We start from the raw sequence: 22054 nt of genomic DNA on the forward strand, positions 1-22054 counted from the left end.
GTCTAAAGAAAGCTATATAACACAGGGTAACAGATTCTAATTTCTTTGAATGAACTAAACTGTAGAACAGACCCTCAAAAAAAATCTCTAAAAAAGTAATTTGCTTAGTTGCAACAACAGGAACCACAAATTAGCGAAGAGGAAATCCTGGGCCAAAGTCTATTCACTAGGTGGGTCTGCACAGGGGGACAAGGAGGGGCCAGAAAGGAGAAAGCAGGAGCGTCAAGACGGGAAAACAGACTTATGCCTGCATTAGCCTAAGAAAATGAGCTTCTAATGACACAGGAGATTCCTACTTGACGTTTTCATTCAGCTATGGACAATAGTATCTAGCACTTACAATGGTAGCTCGGAGCAGAACAGTAATGGGATTCTGATCTATCAGATCCAATGGCACAGCTACCGCAAGAAGGCCTGCCTTGTCTGTCTTCTCTTTCATACTAATGCTTCCTAAATAGAGTTTACCTTTAGTCTTGCTATTCAACACTGCAAAGAAATAGTTTTCACTAAGTCATCCGAGTCACTGCAAATAATTAGGAGGCTCCAAATTCTAAAGGCCAGAGAAAACTATCTACCTTTATTTTTTTTATTTTTATTTTTTAATATTTTTTATTTATTTCTAGGAGAGAGAGAGAGAGAGAGACAGCGTGAGCAGGGGAGGGTCAGAGAGAGAGGGAGTCACAGGCTGAAACAGACTCCAGGCTCTGAGGTGGCAATCAGCACAGAGCCCGATGCGGGGCTCGAACCCACGAACCGCGAGATAATGACCTAAGCGAAAGTCGGACACTTAACCGACTAAGCCACCCAGGCGCCCCTCTACCTTTAAAATTTAACTCGCCCCTAGGGGTACAGATGCACATCCACCTGCGCGTGAGGGCTCTGAGACACCGACACGTGCCGTCCACCCTGCGGACGGGGACGTGACCCTTGGCACCCGGCGGCCCAGACAGGTACTCACGTCAGCGCTGGGCCAGAGCTCTTTAATCACACTCTCGATCCGGTTCACCACCTCCATCCGCATCTTCTCTTCCTCTGGTCTTGGAGACATGTATTCATAAAAATCACTGATTTCTTCATGCAGACTGAAGGCAGAAAAAAAGCAGGAAAGCTTATATGGGCAGGGCCAGTCTAATGAGAAATCACTCTCTTAAATAACCTTACCTAATTAAGTCTTATAACTCCACTCATGACTTTATGTTCATAGATTTCTACCTTAATTTTAATGGTACAACTGATGCTAGGCTAAAGTGGGAATATACAGAATTTACTAGAAACTGCCAAAATAGTTACATAAAGTAAGAGGTTCCAGTAAGTCTTACTAGCAGCTCTCACAGCATTTATTATCTGCCTGTGCAGAACCTTGCTGGGTATACGGATGCTAGTGATTTTTTTTTAAAATTTTTAAATGTAATCGCTAATGCCTGGCCTCTGCTTTTACCCTTCCAATCCAGCAGACACACACAGAATCCAGATGACACAGGCAAGCTTCCTGGCCGTAGGGACCGGCCTGCGTGCCCCTTTATAAGCCATTCCTCACAGGAGCAAAACAGCGTATCTTTTGTAATGTTTGCTTAGTGAATCAAGAACCAGATGAACAGGAGGGCCAGTGAGCGTCAGCAAGAATCAGCAAAGACTTGAATAGAATGGCTGGCAGACAAGGCTCCACAGAGGAGCTAAAGACTCCCAGAAACCAAGAGGAACGAGGCTCACGCAGGAGGTAATGATCAAACTGGACAGGCTGAGGCCGACAGAGGAGGGAGAGAAGCCAGCAAACAATGCAGGCACCTGACCACAGTAGCTCCGAATGGGGAGCCAAGTTCAGACTTTCCTAAGGGAACAAGGAGCTACTTCAATGTTTCTGAGAAGGACCAGGGAAAGACTGACTTTGAAAATGCAGCATTTTAAGAAGATTCATCTGGCATCCGTGCAAACAATGCACTGGCAAAGAGACAAGACTGGATGCAGAGAGAGCAGTCCATAAATTACTGCCACTGCAGAAGGGCTGGATGAAGGCCTGGGGGAGGTGCAGGAAAGGAATGGGCTCCAGAAACCTCTCTCTCTCTCTCTCTCTCTCTCTCTCTCTCTCACACACACACACACACACACACACACACACACACACGCAATGACTTGGCCGCAGAGCTCAACCAGAAGTAGAAAGAAGGGAGGGAGGAAGGGCACCTGTGAAGACTGAAGCCTGACAGGCTGAGGAATCAATGAACAAGATGAAAGGAAAAACCAACTAGACTGGCTAAGGAGTTGAATGCGGTCAATTAATACCAGAAGACGGAAGAAAAGAAAGACAGCAGGTACGGCTGGGAGGAGTGACCTCTGGGAGGGAAAGTGACGGTGAAATGGAGGGAGATCTGCTAAACTTGTGTTGAATGGGGGCGACCTGGGAGGCAGGCTCCAGAAGCGGGCCTCACAGGGAGGATTTCCTCTAGAACTACTGCAGCAGACCAGGAGGCCAGGAGAAAAGCGCTAACAGCAATGGCTGCCAAGTGCCTGGAAGCAAGAGGGGTACCCTGGGAAGGGGGGTGGCCACGCAGGGCGGCCTCGCAGTAACACAGTCTTGAAGGATCCTGGTCGAGAGCAGCTGAAGGATTCATAGGAAGCGGCAAACACCTGGAAACTAAAAATGGTTCTGAAGAAGGAAAAAAAAATAAAAGGTCTAATTCCCACCCCCCACTTCGCTACAACATTTTGAACATGGCCAAGTAAGCAATCAACAGTTTCTGCCTCTTCTAATGTTTTATTTTTAGGCTAAGAGTGTAAAAAACAAAACAAAACAAAAAAAAAAGCTTGAGTTCTAGACTCAGGCTTTGCCTGAGGGCAGTTGTATTCCTTCAAAAAGTGCCTGGTGCTTTCCAGCCTCAGTGTCCTCAGGGACAACCTGTGGGTTGGGAACCAGGATCCTTTTTAGGCCCTTAGTGTCAAAATCTTACCATTTGGTAAGGAATGATTTGTAGCGGTATTCTGCATGTGTACCATGCAATACTGTAGAAAAACTGGGTGTTAAAGCTCCAGAGAGTTCTGCACATGAATCCAGAGACTCCCGGTGGGGTCAAGTCTTCCTGGGTACACGTCTGGGTACCTCAGGATCTTCACCTTCTGATTTTCTCTAAGGATTATTCTCTTTTCTCTAAGGGTGTCCCTGTCAGCTTCTTGAAGACAACACCTAAAATAATCAGTGTAGAAAGTTCAGAGAGTGCTGTGCTTTTCTGCATGTGTCATTTGGAAGGAGGACCACAGATAAAAAGGAAAGCAAATAGATTTCTTATCTAACTGGATCGTTTGCTATCAATGATCAAAGTGTATCTGTGATTCAAAAGCACTGAGAGATACTTCCATTTTAACCAATGAGGGGGAAACACCTGTGAAATGTGACTCTTCTACTCCATAAAGACCCACTTCCACTGCTCCTAAATACAGCGAAAAACATTTAGTCCAACTTCCAGTTAATCTTCAAATCACAAGAAACTGAATAAGAATTTATTCTCTAGGGGCGCCTGGGTGGCTTAGTCGGTTAAGCGTCCGACTTTCGCTTAGGTCATGATCTCGCGGTTCGTGGGTTCGGGCCCCGCGTCGGGCTCTGTGCTGACTGCCAGCTCAGAGCCCGGAGCCTGTTTCGGAGTCTGTGACTCCCTCTCTCTCTGACCCTCCCTGCTCACGCTGTCTCTCTCTCTCCTAGAAATAAATAAAAATAAAACATTTAAAAAAAAAAAAAAAAAAAAAGAATTTATTCTCTAAACATTACTGAGTGCCTATGTTGAACACACTAGAAGGAAAGAAGGCTAGTCAAACATGATCCTTGCCCTCGGTAATTTCCATCTAATGAAAAGAAATTATGTATTTAAGGTAGTTTTGTGACAGGTAATATGGAAGTTCTGCACTGTTCCACCACAGGCAGGCTTCAGATGACCAGGAGGAGAGCTTGCCAGTGATCACAGCTGCAGGGATGGAATGAGTTGCCTTGCAGGGTAGTGAGGTCTCCGTCACTATAAGTGTAAGTAAAGAAACTAAATGACCATGAGGCAAATAAGACATTTTTTTGAGAGTTATAAGCAATCTTTACACCCAATGTGGGGCTGTAACCTACAACCCCGAGATCAAGAGTCGCATGCTCCACCGACTGGGACAGCCACCTTCCCCAGGATACTTCTGAACTTGTAAAAAGTGGAGAAGATTCTAAAATTCCCATTTATCACTAGATTCTAGGTTTCTAATTAGCACATTAAGTTGGACAAGCTTTTTTTTTTTTAATGTTTTTATTTATTTCTGAGAGAGAGAGAGAGAGAGAGAGAGAGAGCAAGCGAGCAGGGGAGAGGCAGAGAGAGAGGGAGACCCAGAATCCAAAGCAGGCTCCAGGCTTTGAGCTAGCTGCCAGCACAGAGCCTAACGTGGGCTCGAACCACGAACTATGAGATCATGACCTGAGCCAAAGTCGGACGCTTAACCAACTAGGCCAGCCAGGTGCCCTTGGACAAGCTTTTAAAATAAGACCACCCTAAGGGGGCCTGGGTGGCTCGGTCTGGTAAGCATCTAACTCCTGATCTCAGCTCAGATCTTGATCTCAGGGTGGTGAGTCTAAGCCCTGCACTGGGCTCTGTGCTAAGTGTGAAGCCTACTTAAAAAAAAAAAATCTTTAGGGGTGCCTGGATGGCTCAGTAGTTGGTAAGCATCTAGCTTCAGCCCAGATCATGATCTCGTGGTCCGTGAGACCGAGCCCTGCATCAGGCTCTGTGCTGACAGCTCAGAGCCTGCTTTGGATTCTGTGTATCCCTCTCTCTCTGCCCTTCCCCTACTTGTGCTTTGTCTCTCTTGCTCTCAAAAATAAGCACTGAAAATAAAACAAAATCTTTAAAAGAAATATAAGTAATACTATTTAATAAGAAATAAATAAACATTAATATTCCATGGAACCATCTCCCTATTTAGGAAAAACTGGCTCCACGGGTTATCCAATTTCTTTTATTAATCTGCACGTGCGATATTGGACGAGGGAATGAGGAACACGGAATAAAGGAGGGCTATTAAAGCTAAAACGTACTTGAACAGTAAGAACAAAAGAACCCGCCTCAAGCCGGCCAAGGCCATCTCTGTCCCACACTGCACACAAACATCACTGCCTCTCTTGCCTGTATGCAACTCACTGCACGTAAACTACCTAAAGGCCTGAGTGTGAAATCGTAGTACATTTAGGGAGTCAACTTCCAGGACAGACGGACAGACTTTTACATAACCTTGAAGGGACTCCATCTCTATGGACTTTTCCTGACACAGCACCATGTATATCTAGGTGTTTAAAGAATCCTGAAGGACCAGAATCCTGTTTTCAGAGTGCCCACTACATGCCTGGCACACTTCATTAGGTCAGCATGATGACCATTCCTCCCACATCTGGATCAGAAATCAGTATGATTAATTAGCAAATACAGCTGAAGGCCTCATATCCAGTTTTACAGTTTCTCATTTTAATTAGAAAATACAACTCTTGATCAAAACTCGTGTATAACCAAAACACAGTGCCCTCTATTAGGAGGCCAGTGTTTTCTTTTCAAAAGGAAAAGTGAGCAAGAAAGCACACCACACCCCGTTTACAAAGGAAAAGTATGTGATATAAAAGCAATATAAAATAAGTGCCACTATGAGGGGCGCCTGGGTGGCTTAGTCGGTTAAGCGTCCGACTTTCGCTTAGGTCATGATCTCACGGTTCGTGGGTTCGAGCCCCGCATCGGGCTCTGTGCTGACTGCCAGCTCGGAGCCTGGAGCCTGTTTCAGTCTGTGACTCCCTCTCTCTCTGACCCTCCCCTGCTCACCCTGTCTCTCTCTTTCCCCTAGAAATAAATAAAAATATTAAAAAAAAAATAAGTGCCACTATGTAACTGAAAAGGATACCATCCTTCTCCCCAAAAAAGAATGAGAATCAAAATTAATTTGCTGAGGTAAAATCTACATTGAACTCAAAAAATGGTAACACAAAAGTTTAAAGTTGACAAAGGAAGAGAGATAAAAAGTTTCTTTCTAAACTTTTTTAAAGTTTTAAAGTTCTTTTTAAAAACTACAACACAGATAATTTAGGTCAAAATAGAGAAGTGAAAAAAAGTCACTTCTGCTCGGAAATAAGCTCTGAGGAGAAATGCTACATGAAGTCCATAATGTTTATCATACGGCAGGGAAAAAGGTAAAGAAATGGCCCTCAAAAGCTCAATTTCTCTGGCTACACAGAAGGGAAGAACTTGTTTTTACCTGGACTGCCCAGGGGGTTGGATGTGAGCAGCTCAGGAGCTCAGTACCCTTAAAGCCAGAGGCGGCCTCCCAGATTCGTCCCAGGCCGAGGCAGGCAGAGAAGCCCCTCTGGCCCCGGCTGCGACTCACCCCACATCTGTTCACAGGCTGACAGCCACTAACAGAGGGACACGTGCCTGGCCGGCAACACGCCTGGGCCACCTCCACACATCAAGGTCCAGCTTTCCAGTCTTTCAGAACTGAAGACCTCATTAACTACTAACTTCAGACTCACATGAATACACTGGCAAAGTTCTATTTAATTACTGTCCATAACAAGATTCCCCCCCACACACACAAATGTTCAGGTTAATAATAACTAATTTTGACAAGGACATATGGAAAAGGCACCTCATGCTATGTGTGAAGGTATAAATGACCACAGCCTCTCCAACAGTTGTTGTATTCATTGATGATAAATAACAGTTCTATGAATAATTTTTAAAATTCCCCTTCTTTCATTAAAATCAGGATTTTGAAGAGATACCTGCACTCCAGCATTATTCACAATGGCCAAGATGTGGCAACAAGCCAAATGTCCACGGACAGATGAATGGATAAAGAAACTGTGGTCTATACCTAAGACATTATTCAGTTTTTAAGCAGGAAATCTGGCACGCCTGGGCGGCTCAGTTGGTTAAGCGTCCGACTTCAGCTCAGGTCATGATCTCACAGTGTGTGAGTTCGAGCCCCGCGTGGACTCTGTGCTGACAGCTCGGAGCCTGGAGCCTGCTTCGGATTCTGTGTCTCCCTCTAGTCCTCCCCTGCTCATGCTCGGTCTCTCTCTCTCTCTCTCAAAATAGTAAACATTAGGGGCGCCTGGGTGGCTTAGTCGGTTAAGCGTCCGACTTTCGCTTAGGTCATGATCTCGCAGTTTGTGGGTTCAAGCCCCGCATCGGGCTCTGTGCTGACTGCCAGCTCAGAGCCTGGAGCCTGTTTCAGATTCTGTATCTCCCCCTCTCTCTGACCCTCCCCTGCTCACGCTGTCTCTCTCTCTCCTAGAAATAAATAAAACATTAAAAAAAAAAAATTAAGAAAAAAAAAATAGTAAACATTAAAAAAAATTTTTTTAAACAAACTGAGAAACCGCTCAATGTCCGTCAATGGAATTAATTAAATAAACACAGCAGCATTCACTGACCTTCTCTTAAATTATAGCCAAGAAGCCAAAGAAAAGAATGAAGTAGAGCTACATGAGCTGATAGAGGAAAATCTTAATTTGTTAAGTTTAAAAGAAAAAACACAACATGTTTCACAAGATTCATTTTTGTGTTCATTACAGACAGACACACACGCCTCTATCTTCACTGCAAATTTTCTAGGAGAACTGTTAACAGCAATTACTGTACGGACAGGGCATGACAGGAGAGTTAGGGGAGAGATCACGTTGTACTAGTACATGTTTCTTTCTAAACCACCGGTGTATATTTGTTTGTCTGCTTTTCTAAGGGGTTATTATCAATTTAAAAGAATTATAGGCCATTTGTCATTTTAAAAATATTTTCCCATGTGAAAGTGTGTGTGTGTGTGTGTGTGTGTGTGTATTTCCCCAAACCCCAGACCCATAGAACAGGGTTTATATACCATACTGTTTATAGTGATTAAATCTGGTGAGTGAATTGGGGGTGGGTGGGGATTCACTTTTTTTAAATGCATACATTTATATAGGCTACCTATAAAAAATGCATACATGTTAATTCCCATTGTGTGTGTACGCACATGTATATACATATATATTTAAAAAAATTTTTTAAGTAAAGCTCTATGCCCAATGTGGGGCTTGGGCTTGAACTCATGACCCCGAGATCAAGAGTTACATGCTGTAGCAAATAAGCCAGCCAGCCAGGTGCCCCACCACTGTAGACTACTATTATTTTTTAGGTTTATTTTATTTATTTATTTTGAGAAAGAAAGGCAGAGAGAAAAAAGGAGAGAGAGAATCCCAAGCAGGCTCCATGCTGTCAGCACCAAGCCTGATGCAGGGCTCCATCTCACAAACCCATGAGATCATACATGAGCAGAAACGAGCTGGACACTTAACCAACTGAGCCACTCAGGCACCCCAGCCCACCACTGTATATTTTTATAACAAGATCTTTATAATAATTAACATTCCTCGAAGAAAATTAACATTTAAAGGAGAAAAAGACTCAAGTATCTAGCCTCACAGATCAGGTTACACACCTGGCCACTGGAGACCCTGAGCAACTGCAGAAGGAACTCAGGGGTTAGCCTGTGAGCAGCACTGACCCCTGGGGACAAAGAGGGACCCCAAACCCACGCACACAGCAACAGACACACAACACAACATTTGGGAAGCTACTGCGTGCCTGACGCAGTGTATGCATATTGAGTTTCTGCTGGTGTCCGACTCACTCTTTCTAGGGATTTACAGACTTAGATGTGTGTGTGTATACAAGACAAATTTCTGAAAGAACACACAAAAACTGCTGCAGTCCTCTGGGGACGGGGACTGAGGTCTGAGATGCTGGGATGTACATAGGCTGTTGTATGGTTTGATTTTTCTGAAATGCACGTAGGCACCAAGAGACGTAACTAGCAGCAAGCCCCAGGGTGATTGTGGTGCAGTCTAAACGACATCTTCAGGAGGCTCTAGAATTTTCAATTTACAAAGAAATTGCCGCACTCACACACACACACACACGTGCTCCTGTATTTCCAGCTGCCCGCTAGACACCCCTACCTAGAAGTCACTGCAAAATCAATGAATCCCAAACTAAATTCCTTTCTTTCTCCAAAACCTATTCCTTCTTGTGTTTCCCTCCCTGAATTACTGTTTCCCCAAATGGAAACTTTAATTTCCCTGGTTCGTCCTTCCTCCTCATCCTCTGGACCTACAGGTCTCCATATCCTGTCCCTCCTACACACACACGCAAACAAAAAACTTCCAAATCAGACTGTGTGTGCCTTAGAGCTCCAGGCCCTCCACCCCCCAACCCCCGTCTCTCTCTCTCTCACTCTGTGTGTGTGTGTCAACGCTCAGACCCTGCAGCAGCCTCCAAACTGGCCTCCCTATCCCTGGCTTCTCCCTTCTTTAGGCTATCTTCCACTTCCTCAACCGACTTGTTTCACCTCCAATCTCCTGATGAGGGCACTTCCTACCTTCTTAGACTCTTCTCCCCAGTACAGCCACCAGAACTGGCAGGCCTTCTCAAGAACCCTAATCCTGCACGGGCAGGCCTGTGCCTGGAGTACCTTCTCACTCAGCCTTTGAGAACTGAATATTACCTCCTCGATTAACTTCCCAGACACAGAGTTCCTTTGGATCTTTCCAGAATCCTGAACCACCCTGGCCACTCTGGTCCGGTCCTGCTTTCCGCCTGGCAGTCAACCCCAGAGCCACTCCCTGCCCGCAGGCCTCCCCACTCAGACTCCGCTCTCCTGGACTCATTCAGCTGTGTGCCCAGATCCAGGACGCAACACGGAAGTGGCTCTTTAGAAGGGGCCTTCAGATCACAGGTGTACCATCTCTCCACACCTACGCCTACATGGTGATAAAATGGTGATTACATGCCTTAAAATGAGCGCAGTACCAGGATCCAAGGAAAGGGACACCCACACGGTATGGGTCAAAATGTCAGAACCAGAAAGGAGGGCAATTTGGCCCAAGAACTAGAGCTGTTCACCAGAGGTAAAGACAGCTATTCCACTTCATCAAATGCAGCCTAAGGAAAGAAGGCTTCAAGTGCACTGAGATACGGCTGTAAGAAAATATCCACAGTGAGCACGTAGGTTCTTTGAAGCCAAGGTTTAGAAGTACTTCAAAAATGGAATACTTCATTATCTTAAATTCTAAGGCTTGCACCGTGTGTGTGGCTGTCTACAGTATGGACAGGATACAGCAAGGTTGCTTGAAAAAAAGCCATGTCTAACTAAGTTAGGAAGATCAGCAGTATCGAAGCTAAAGAAAAAAGCTCTACTTCTTCTATTTATTGACAAGAAACAGAGTCACACCTCAAATAATTCTCACTGTACTCTAAGATTTAAAAGGAGGAAGACGGGTATCTGGGAGGCTCAGTCAGTTAAGCGTCTGAGTCTTGATTTTGGCTCAGCTCATGGTCTCCCCATTCAGGAGTCCGAGGCCTGCACCGGGCTCTGCACTGGCAGAGCAGAGCCTGCTTGGGACCTTCTCTCTCCCTTTCTCTTTACCCCTCCCTGCTCTCTCTCCTCACCCCAAAATAAATAAATAAACATCAAAAAAATAAATAAAAAAATAAAAGGAGGAAGAAAATATGGATGATGGTGTAAAATTATTCGAAAGGGAAAATGGTCTAGTCTTACTTCTGCAAACTCCGTAGGCATTTAAAAGTGTTACTCATAGTTAAAGGAGTGTCATCTTTGCCCTGTCTACCTCTCCTTCGCTAGGACACGGGAGTAAAAGCGCGGAGAATAGATCCTGCCTCTGTGTCCTAGAGTATAAAGTTTTCATTTTTCTTCATCTTTTCAGAAGCACTCATACCTGCTTTCCTAGAAATGAGAGCATTCCTTTCGATGCCATCACCTGTTGCTCTCGGTTTCTGAAGCACAGCTTTATTAGGCCAGTGTTTCACAAGGATGGCTTTTTCATTTCATTTCCTCTCTGTCCCTTCGCCCTTTACTGTTCTGAAGAGAGATAATGAAAACCATCTGACTTCTTTCCCCAAGACTCTTACTTTTGACACCCAACCCAGACACCACTTTCAAACATTATAAGGTAAAAGAGAAGAGAGAAAAAAAGGAAGGACTGGCTTTATCTAATGCCAGCCATTAAATTCTTTCCCCTTCCAGTAAAAATTCTGAACAACTCTGTGACTCTGAGTACATCTAAGAAAATCCGGAGGACGCTGGGAAGCTCAAGGAATAGTTGCTAGCATTCCCCAAATGAGATCAAATATCTTAAAATAAAGGTTTAGTTATTACGTTTATTCCCCAAAGGGGAATATTTGCTGAGTGGAAAAAAACAAATAAATGAGGCTGAATCTTTCTTTATCGACAAGGTCCAAATGCCAGTAAAGTAGTTCACTCTACAGAAGTTACAGCCTTAAAGAGAACAACGAAGTGTGGCTGTGTTTACATGCAAGTCTAATACCAAAATTTTATTTTTTATTCATTATGTATTTATCTTTGATGGAGGGGCTGGTGTTTAAGAACAAACACTACTCTATAAATATACAAGCACTTGGAATGTCTTCTCTGTGCTGGAGTTCTGATACACAGAACCAACACACGGGGGTACCTCCCATTCAAGGACCACTACTCATGAAAATCCAGATATCAAAAACATATTAGAGGTAACCATTTGCTTAATAATTTATATCAAACAGGGTAAACTCCTGATACGCATTTAAAATATTTTAACTATGGATAATGATTACCTTGGCTAATGGAACTGGGAACTAGCCCAACTTGGAGAAAGGCTTTCATAATCTACTGCTTTTTTCCTGAACTGCTGAGATCTTTCAGGTGAGTGCTGGTACTGTTTACATGTGAACGGGGGACAGGGGCAGAGCGGGGAAAGAGGAGGAGAGAGAGAGAGAGAGAGAATGAATCTTAAGCAGGTCCCATGTCCAGCCCGGAGCCCGTCACAGGCATGATCCCATGGACGCTGGAAAAAGGCCTGAGCCGAAATTAAGAGTCGGACGTTCAACCAACTGAGCCACCCAAGTGCCCCTATTTACAGAACTTTTAAAGTTGAGGTGAAAACAATGAAAATAAATAGATTTCACATTTCATAAGAATTTACACATTCACAAAAAGCATACTGACGTTAATCTAGGGTAACTTTATGAGGCCCTGTACTCTTTCAGAATTAACAATAAATAAACTCTGGAAGAAACATGGAAATTTACAGCTGTTTGGAAAAGTGCACATTAGGGGAAAAAACATAAAAATCACCTATAGCTCCAGCCCCTCTAACAGCAGCAAACACAGCCGGTGCTGAGTATGCGCCAGACACACAGACTGCCAAACACCTGCTGCAGACTGCTTTGCCCCACACAGCACGTTAGAGCCAGTGGGCAGACAGAGCAGTCATTTGACACGGTAAGAAAGAATTTTCAATGATCACATGTTATTCTAATATATGATTATACCGTAATTTATTCTACCAGTCCTTTATCGTGGGGCTTTCAGGTTGCTTCCAACTTTTCACTACTATAATTAACACGATAATGCTACCTTTGCACATAAATCTGTAATCGACCCTAACTTTTCTCTTAGAGTAAATTCTTAGGGGGCACCTGGGTAGCTCAGTGGGTTGAGTGTCCAACTCCGGCTCAGGTCATGATCTCATGGTTCATGAGTTTGAGCCCCATATCAGGTTCACGGCTGTCAACGCGGAGCCCGCTTTAGATCCTCTGTTTCCCTTTCTCGCTGCTCCTCCCCTGCTTGTGGTCTCCCCACCTCCCTCTCAAAAATAAATAAATATTCAATGTTTATTTAATTTTTGAAGGAGAAAGACACAGAGCATGAGTGGGGGAGGGGCACAGAGAGAGAGGGAGACACAGAATCCAAAGTAGGCTCCAGTTCTGAGCTGTCAGCACACAGCCCAACGTGGGGTTCCAACTCACAGACTGCTAGATCATGTCCTGAGCCAAAGTTGGACATTTAACCGACTAAGCCACCCAGGTGCCCCGAGAATAAATTCTTAGAAGTGGAATCCACTTGGTGAAAAGTTATGAACAGTTAATACTTTTGAAGAGAATTTCCAAAATGCTCTCTACCAGAATGGATGTTGATATAGCCTCCCAGAGAAATACACAAAGACCCTTTCCCAACCTCCACACCAATGGGAGATATTTTGGTTTATTCTTTTATTCCTAATATGGTTAGAATTTTTCTGTATGTTTGCTGAACATTGGTATTCTTTCAACTGATTTCAATGAGCTATTTGATGGAATTAATATAGTAGCTTAAAGAACATCAGTTGGAATCAAATCTCTGCATCACCACTTACTGGATGTGCTTGAATGAATGCTTTACCTCTCCAGGCCCATGTCCCACCTGAGCAGTGAGGGTCATTGCACTTACCTTGGTGGGTTTCTAGAGGGACTAAACAAGAGTACGGGAGGGATTCAGCACAGGGTTTACGGCACACAGTGAACCCTCAATAAATATCATCTATCATTAATTATGATTAACAAATATCTACTGACTACTACAAAGTGGGAGGCACTAAGCTAGACACTGAGATGCTACATTGAACAATGCAGACATGGTCCCTGCCATCATCAAGGTTATGGCCTACTGGGAATTAACCTCTTTTTTTTTTTTTTCTTATTTTTTTTGTGTAGTATTTGTCTTATTTTCTTCCTGATGCATTAGCATTCTTTCTGTATTATGGCTATTAACTTTTTGCCACAAACAGTAAATACACTCCCCTGTTAGTTTTTCCACATTGTGAAGTTGCTTCAGTGTGCATAAATTCTTTTTTATTTGGATGGACTTATACTTATGAATCTTTATCTAAAAGGAAGAGACGGCTAAGGTGAATGAAAGTAACTAAAATAAGAAAGGTCAACTCACATGCAGCCTCACTGCGGGGAGGCACAAGGAAGTGGAGAGGAGGCGGTGTCTAGGAGCCCCACACCCCGTTCACTTAACGCTGCCAGTTCTTGCCACATAAGAATCTGAAGCCAGTGTTGCCAAAACTTCCCATTTTTTTAAGATAAACCAGAAATCTAGGCTTGTAAGTAAAATTTTTATTTTACAATTCTAACACAGGGGCCCCTGGATGGCGCAGTCAGATAACCATCTGACATTGGCTGGGGTCATGAGCTCACAATTTGTGAGCTTGAGCCCTGGGTAGGGCTTTCTGCTATCAGCGCAGAGCCCACTTCAGATCTTGTCTCCCTGCCTCTATGACCCTCTCCAGCTCATGCTTTCTGTCTCAAAAATAAAAACATTAAAAAGAACATCTTAATAAAAAAAATAAAATTCTGGCATATTTTTCAAAAGATAAGTTACACAAGGCAAAACAGTGTAGGAGAATACAGCAGGTGTGTGCGGTGTGCTCCAGCTATTAGGCTACCAGCCTGCAGTCTCTGCTTTAAAGCCCTCTTTTTCCTATGTCTCAAAAGACTTTTTTTTTTTACCTTGAGATTAGAAAAATATCTGATTATAAGAAGAATGAGAAGACCGTCCACGGACTGGGAGAAAATATTTGCAAAACACATAATGTGATAAAGGTCTGGTATCCAAAATACACAGTACAAAGAACTCTTAAAACTCAACAGTAAGAAAACAAACAACCCAATGAAAAAATGGGCAAAAGACTTGAACAGAAATCTCACCAATAAAAATAAAAAATAAAAAACCAAACAAACAAAAAAACCATAGATGCCAAATGAGAGTATGAAAAGATACTCAACATATGTCATCAAGGAAATGCAAATTAAAACAACAAGAAGACAACTCTACACATCTATCAGGATGGCCAAAATCCAGAACCCTGACAACATCAAATACTGGTGGGCATGTGGAGCAACTGGAACGGTCATACATTGCTGGTGGGAATACAAAATGGTACGGCCAATCTGGAAGGCAGTTCAGCAGTTTCTTACAAAACTAAATACACTCTTACCATAGGATCCAGCAACCATGCTCCTTGGTTTTTTACCCAAGTGAGCTGAAAACATGTCCACACAAAAACCTACCCACAGGTATTTAGAGCAGCTTATTCACAGTTGTCAAAACTTGGAAGCAATCAAGATGTCCTTCAGTAGATGACCAGGTAAAAACAACTGCGGTACATCTAGACGATGAATATTACTTGGTGCTGAAAAGAACTGAGCTTTCAAAGCCATGAAAAGACATGGAAGAAACTTCAATGCATCTTACTAAATGAAAGAGGCCAATCTGAAAAGGCTACATATTTTATGATTCTAACTATATGACATTCTTTCTGGGAAAGGCAAAACTATGGAGACAGTAAAAGGTTCAGTGGTCATCAGAGGCTGGGGGAGAGGAAGGGATGAAGACAGAGCACAAGGTTTTCAGGGCAGTGAAACTACTCTGTATGGTAGTTATAATGGTGAATACAGATCATTATACATTTCTCCAAACCCACAGAATGTACACCACCAAGGGTGAGCATTCATGTAAACTATGGACTTTGGGTGATACTGATGTACCAATGCAGATTCACTGATGGTAACAAATGTACTAACTGCTGGGTGGGGAATGGGAAGAAATCTCTGTGCTTTCCACTCAATTTTGCTGTGAACCTAAAATAAAGTCTATAAAATCTGACAATATTTCTTCTAGTTAGTTTTCCCCCCCGTTTATGATCTCTCACTCATTTGGAATTTAACTGAATATGGTAAAAGGCAGGGATGTAATTTTTTTTTTTCAAATAGTTAACCAAGTGTGCAACATCCTTTACTGAAAACTCCATCCTATTCTTAATGACTGAGTATACACTTGCCCCCTCAGTCTGCCCAATGGTCTGCCTCCACCTTCCCCCAGTAATTCTGTCACCCTGTGCCCCACCTCCCTTGGGAACAATTCCTCTCCTGGCCGTTCCGTATGATTCTGGTGAAACTGCATAGCAGAGACAGCTGGAGTCCTGGAAAGGAACTGGCACAGGTGACCCTGTTAGCACAGCGTCCCATCGTCATGGCCCAGGGACGGGCACATGACCCCAGCAGCATACATCATGTCCTTCCTTAAGACTTTACATACTGACACCAAGGAGGGTCATTTTCTTCTTTGACCTCGGACTGTAAAAATAGAAGCCTGGAAGTGTCAACAACCACACCTTCTTTTCCTCTAGCTGCAGAGAGGAAGCCCACCAGCAACAGGAGAGAGAAGAGCCAGCCCTGAGAAAGGAGCAAAGTCCAGGGAGACAGCGCATCTGAGCCTCCTCTGGGGTCACTGAAGCGAGTTATCGCCCCAAGGGTACTCCAGGTACTTGACAAAATAAATGCCTCTGTTTGTTTTTTTTGCTTAAACCAAGATGATTGATTTTCTTTCTCTCGTGCTTGAAAAAGTCCTGATTTATAGACAAAGTCTTCGTCTATATATTAAACTCATGTACGGTTGCGTCCGGTGTTGGGCTTTCTCTTCAGATCTGCTGCTATTTATATCTATTCCAGGGCTCAGGCTACTCTTTAAAATTCTTGTATAATCTGTAAATACTTGATAGTACAAAACGGATCCTCCCCCAAACTCTTCGTCTTCAAAATGTTCTTGGCTATTCTTGCCTGTTTATTCTTCTGGATGCTCTTTAAAATTTTAACAAGTCATTCTCCCCCATCAGAAGAAATTCACTGGGATTTTTCTTTGAATTACATTAATTAAAAAATTAATTAGTTGATTTAACATCTTCAAGTATTCTATGCCACCCACTGTAAGGTTTTTCACTTTCTTCATATTTCTACCTTTGTTTTAAATTATTTTGGGAGTTTTGATGCTGTAGTGAGTAAAATCTTTTTCTTTTACTCTGTTTACGCAGCAAAGCTACTGACTTTTGTATTTTTATTTCATAATCAACCAATTTTCTAGCCCTACTTCACAGGCTAGAATTACCAAGATAAGGTCAAATAACATAAAAAATTCACAGACAAATTTCATGTAAGGCCTCCTGCCATAAAGATATTTTCAACAAACATGTTATACATTTTGCCAGAATAAAGCAACATGGTAGAGTCTTTCATTATGACAACGATGATGATGATGACTAAAATAAATAAAAGCCACAACTCAAAGTATGTGGCTTCCCTCTCCACAAATTTTACGAACAAGCCAGTAAAATACAGTAAGAAATAAAAATTGTTTTAATCAAACAGAAACCCACAACCCTAATAAAAAAAAATAAAAATAAAAAGTTGGTTTTCCCCCCTTATTCCTAACTAGGCAATTTTCTTAACAGAAGAGCAAACAGAACAAAATAGAAACAATACATCTGCTACCTTCATTGAGTGGCCAAGCAGCATATCCCAGGAAAACTTGTTGTTTGGATGTGCATAAAATTTACAACATTTGATTACATAAATGATCCGGACCCATACTGTTTCATCAGGTTAAATCTCTCAGACCAAATTTATTTTAAATACATTACGTCTCTATTTACCGCCTAACTTCTCTTGAAAATCTGCATATGTCCTTAGCAGTCACATCTCTCTGCAATGTACTGTGCAGTTCTTCTACACTATTTCTTCCACTCCAAAGTGAGGCCCGAGAGAGTGACTATTTTAAGAGTATTTCTAATATGTCTATACTGGGTTACAGAGAACTATATCACGATAATGCTTACTCACCAGCCTTGTTAAAGACTCTCACTGAATTTATCCCTGAAATAATCCCTGGAAACAGTTTCAAGTTCTTAAGAACTACAGACAAAATAAGACATGTATTAGCCTACAAAATTAAAGCATATGTATTATATATGCTTTGCATACATACACATTTTTTGGAAGACACTGTGAGTACTTTGATCATTTTAAACAGGGCTTGTAATAATAATGTTGCATTTATTCTTCACTAATGGAAGATGAAGTATGTAAGTATTGCCAGACTTTCACCACTACATGCTAAAGCTTCAGTAATGATAAAAATATGCTATATGACCATACCAGACATGATTTAAAACTTTCCTGGGGCACCTGGGTGGCTCAGTTGGTTAAGCCTCTGACTTCGCACAGATCGTGATCTCACGGGTTCGTGGGTTCGAGCCCCACATAGGGCTCTCCACTGTCAGTGTGCAGTGTGGAGCCCGCTTTGGATCCTCAGGCTCTGACGACTCTGCTGCTCGCGCGTGCGCGCACACACACGTGCACGTTTTCCCCCCTCTCTCTCTCAAAAATGAATAAATGTTAAAAACATTTTTTTAACTTTCCTTTTGTTTTCCTAACTCTGAGCCATCACGTGCACACCCGTAGCTGTCCAGCATCATTTGGAGCGGCCTGGTGTCTGAACATGCACTCTGGGGCTTTACTATCCTCTCATTCTTACCTGGTCATTCTGACTTCCGCCCTTTCTCTCTTTTCAGCTCCTATGCCACTTAATACAGGCATCAAAAAAAGTAAACTCACGACAGCTTAAGGGCTCGGCTTCTCCCAAGAATCAAGCTCCCAGACCTGGCGCAAGGCTTGGAGGGCTCCACTGCCAGGACGAGAGTGCCCTTTGGAGGTGCCTCGCCTCGACAGAGCGTCTTGCTTCTGTACGGTGCTCGATGTTTTTCAAAGAGCTCTTATCTATTCTTTAATTCAGTCATCTACAATAATTCTGTGAGGCGGGCTGGGCAGAAGTTACTCCAGCTAAAAGAATTTTTTTTTCTAAGATGGAGAATAATTTCCCAAAGCTCACACAGAAAATCAACAGCAGAACCAAATCTGAAAAACAGGTCTCCTCACTGGAACACGCCAACCATTAGGATGAGAAAGGTAAAATTACTTTCAAATCCCAGCTAAAAGTTTTCCAGCTGAGTGACCTTTCAAAACTTACCAACTTCCCTCAGTCTGAGCGCCTGCATCTGTAAAACAGGGACAGCAATATCCGCCCAGCAGCTCTGTGAGGCCCGCAGCCTGCTGCCTGGCACCCCGTACACTTTAAAGCCCTACTGACCCCAGGCTTCAGCTGCATTAGGTGTTCATGAACTCACACACACACACACACACACACACAGGCGATGAGAGGGTACCCAAACAGCAGAGTCACTTAATATGGCAGCCACTGGCCACCATCCCCCAATCCTTCTCAGACCTTGTTTACCCTCTTCATCTTACCTACATTCCCACAAACACTTATGGAAAGCAGAGATGTGCCAAGAACCATGCCAGAAGTTAGCTGGATCACTTGATCTTTTTACATAAGACACACATCCCATCTGGGATTCCAGGGTCTGCTACTCTGAGCTTACTACGCCTCCTTTCCAGCAGCCTGCCTCCCTTAGCCCTTGGCCCTTTGCCTGGAGCAAAAGCTAACTCCAAAGTATTTCAAAAATCAACCCAAGTATCAGAGGAGTTCCACAGCACCTCTAATTCCTTCATACCACAGATCAACAAACCACACCCATGGGCCAAACCCAGCCCACCCATTTCCTACTTTTGTACAGCTCCCACGGTAACAATGTCTTTACTTTTTTTTTTAATATTTTAGAGAGAGAGAGAGACAGAGAAAGAAAGAGAGAACATGAGCAAGGAAAGAGAAGAGGGAGAGAATCTTTTTTTTTTTTTTAAATCCAATGGCATTTATTTTTTTTTTTTTTTTACAAATAGTTTATTGTCAAATTAGTTTCCACATAACACTCAGTGCTCATCCCCAAAGTGCCCTCCTTCATGCCCATCCCCCCCTCCCCCCCACATCCATCAGTCCTCAGTTTTTGTCAGCATTCAAGAGTCTCTCATGGTTTGCCTCGAGGGAGAGAATCTTAAGCAGGCTCCACACCCAGCACGGAGCCTCAGGGAGGGGGTGGGCTTAATCTCATAAACAGTGAGATCACGACTTGAGCCCAACACAAGAGTCAGACATTCAACCAACTGATCCACCCAGGTGCCCCAGAATGTGTTCACATTTTTAAAATTTTTTAATGTTTATTTATTTTTGAGGGGGGCGGGCAGAGAGAGAGGGAGACACAGACTCTGAAGCAGGCTCCAGGCTCTGGGCTGTCAGCACAGAGCCCAATGTGAGGCTCGAACCCACGAACCATGAAATCACGACCTGAGCTGAAGTACAGTGCTTAAACCATCTGAGCCACCCAGGTGCCCTTATTTTTACATCTTTAAGTGGTTTCAAATCAAAAGATAGATAACATTTTGGGACAAGTGTGAGTTAAATGCAATTCAATAACAATATACATACAAAGTGTTATTAGAAAATAACCATGCTCATTCATTTACATATTTTCGATGGCTGCTTTCATGTAGTACAACAGCAGAGTTGAGTAGTTGAGACAAAGACCTTAGAACCAACAAAACTTAAAATATTTACTACCTTTACAGAAAAATGGTGCTATCCCCTGTTCTATATGTAAGCTCCATAATATACCCAAGAATAACTTGATAGATCAAGTCTACCAACTTACACCAAGTACCACTATGCATTACCTTGTCCATGACTTGGCAGATAAATAATCTATACAGTTATACTTACAGTTTTTATTATTATTACTTTTTTGACTTATAATTTTTAGAGGTACTATAGAAGCAACGGTCTCCTCAACGTCTTCTGTGTTTCAATCCCAGTTCATATCAAAGGGTCAATTAAGGTCATACTTGTTACTTATTAAAAAAAAAAGACTTACAGCCACCTAGGCGGCTCAATCAGCTAAGTGCCTGACTTTGGCTCAGCTCATGATCTCACCCTGCATCAGGTTCTGTGCTGACAGCTCAGAGCCCAGAGCCTGCTTTGGATTCTGTGTCTCCCTCTCTCTCTGCCCTCCCCTGCTCACACTCTCTCTCAAAATTAAATATTTTTTAAAAATTAAAAAAAAAAAAGACTTTAGTGTTAAGTGCTATGTGCTTGCCTAGACAATGAAATTTAATTATAAATTAAAATTTGAAGTACATATTTCAAGTAGCATTAGGATGATACCATCAAAAAAAAAAAAAAAAACCCCAGAAAATAATAGGTGTCGGCAAGGATGTGGAGAAATTGGAACTCACCTTGTGCACTGCTGATGGGCATGTAAAACTGTGCAGCTGCTATGGAAAAGTTGGATATAGATTTGCCATATGACCAGCAATGTCACCTCTGGGTATACAGCCAAAAGAACCAAAAACAGGGACTCAAACAGATAGTTGTACACCCATGTTTGTATACAGCACTGTGAGCAATATTCCAAAGGGTAGAAGCAACCCAAGTGTCCATCAACAGAAGAATGGATAAACGAAACACGGCATATATGTGCACTGGAATATTATTCAGCAACTAAAAAAAAATTCTAATGTGATACTACATGGATGATCCTTGAGGACTTTATGCTGAGTGAAATAAGCCAGATACAAAAGGACAAATACTGTATGATTCTACTTTTCTTAAGGACCTACAGTAATGAAGTTCTCTATTATTGAGACAGAAAGTAAAATGGGGGATACCAGGAACTGGGGGGGAAGGAGAATAAGAAGTTAGTATTTAATGGGTACAAAGTTTCAGTTGGGGAAGATGAAAAAGTTCTGGAGACAGATAGTAATGCTGATGACTGTACAACCGTGTGAGTGTACTTAATGCCAGTGAACTATAAATACTTAAAAATTATTAAAATGGTGGGGCGCCTGAGTGGCTCAGTCAGTTAAGCATCTGACTCTTGATTTTAGCTCACGTAACGATCTCAAAGTTCATGAGTTTGAGACCCACATCAGGCTCTATGCTGTCAGCACTGAGTCCACTTTGGATCCTGTCTCCCTCTCTCTGAAGCCCTCTCTCTGCCCTTCCCCACCTCTGCACCTCTCCCCCCTTGCTCTCTCAAGAAAAAAAAAACAACACTTAAAAATGGTTAAAATGGTAAATTTTAAATATGTGTACTTTAAAATAATTTCTAAAAATTTAGCTAACCAAAAGACTTGTCATTAATAAAATAGGACATATCCAATACAAAAGATATAAAAAGAAATGAAGTACTGATTTATGCTACAATATGTAGATGAACTTTGAAATCACTGTGCTAGGTGAAAGGAGCCAGTCACAAAAGACCACTTTTTATATGACCACTTATATGCAATATCCAGAACAGGTAAATCCATAGAGACAGAAGCAGATTATTGGCTGTCAGAGCCTAGGAGGGCAGAGGGAAGGGAAGTGACTTCTTTTTTTTTTTTTTTTTTTTTTT

General features: G+C 42.6%; 1 protein-coding gene across 3 annotated transcripts in view; it reads right to left on the reverse strand.

Annotated features, from left to right (window-relative positions):
* The window catches only part of TENT4B (terminal nucleotidyltransferase 4B), a 73177-nt gene that overhangs the window by 20183 nt on the left and 30940 nt on the right, over nt 1-22054 (reverse strand). For all 3 annotated transcript variants that reach the window (XR_005530145.1, XM_039241729.1, XM_039241718.1), the window contains exon 2: nt 959-1082. Coding sequence is in view for 2 of the 3 variants with exons in the window: in XM_039241729.1 (XP_039097660.1) it covers nt 959-1082 (124 nt within the window). In the remaining variant the exon portion in view is untranslated. The remainder of the gene's footprint in view (nt 1-958; nt 1083-22054) is intronic.

Source organism: Hyaena hyaena, unplaced genomic scaffold (assembly GCF_003009895.1).
Source record: "Hyaena hyaena isolate Hyena2069 unplaced genomic scaffold, ASM300989v1 scaffold_7, whole genome shotgun sequence".
NCBI lineage: Eukaryota > Metazoa > Chordata > Mammalia > Carnivora > Hyaenidae > Hyaena > Hyaena hyaena.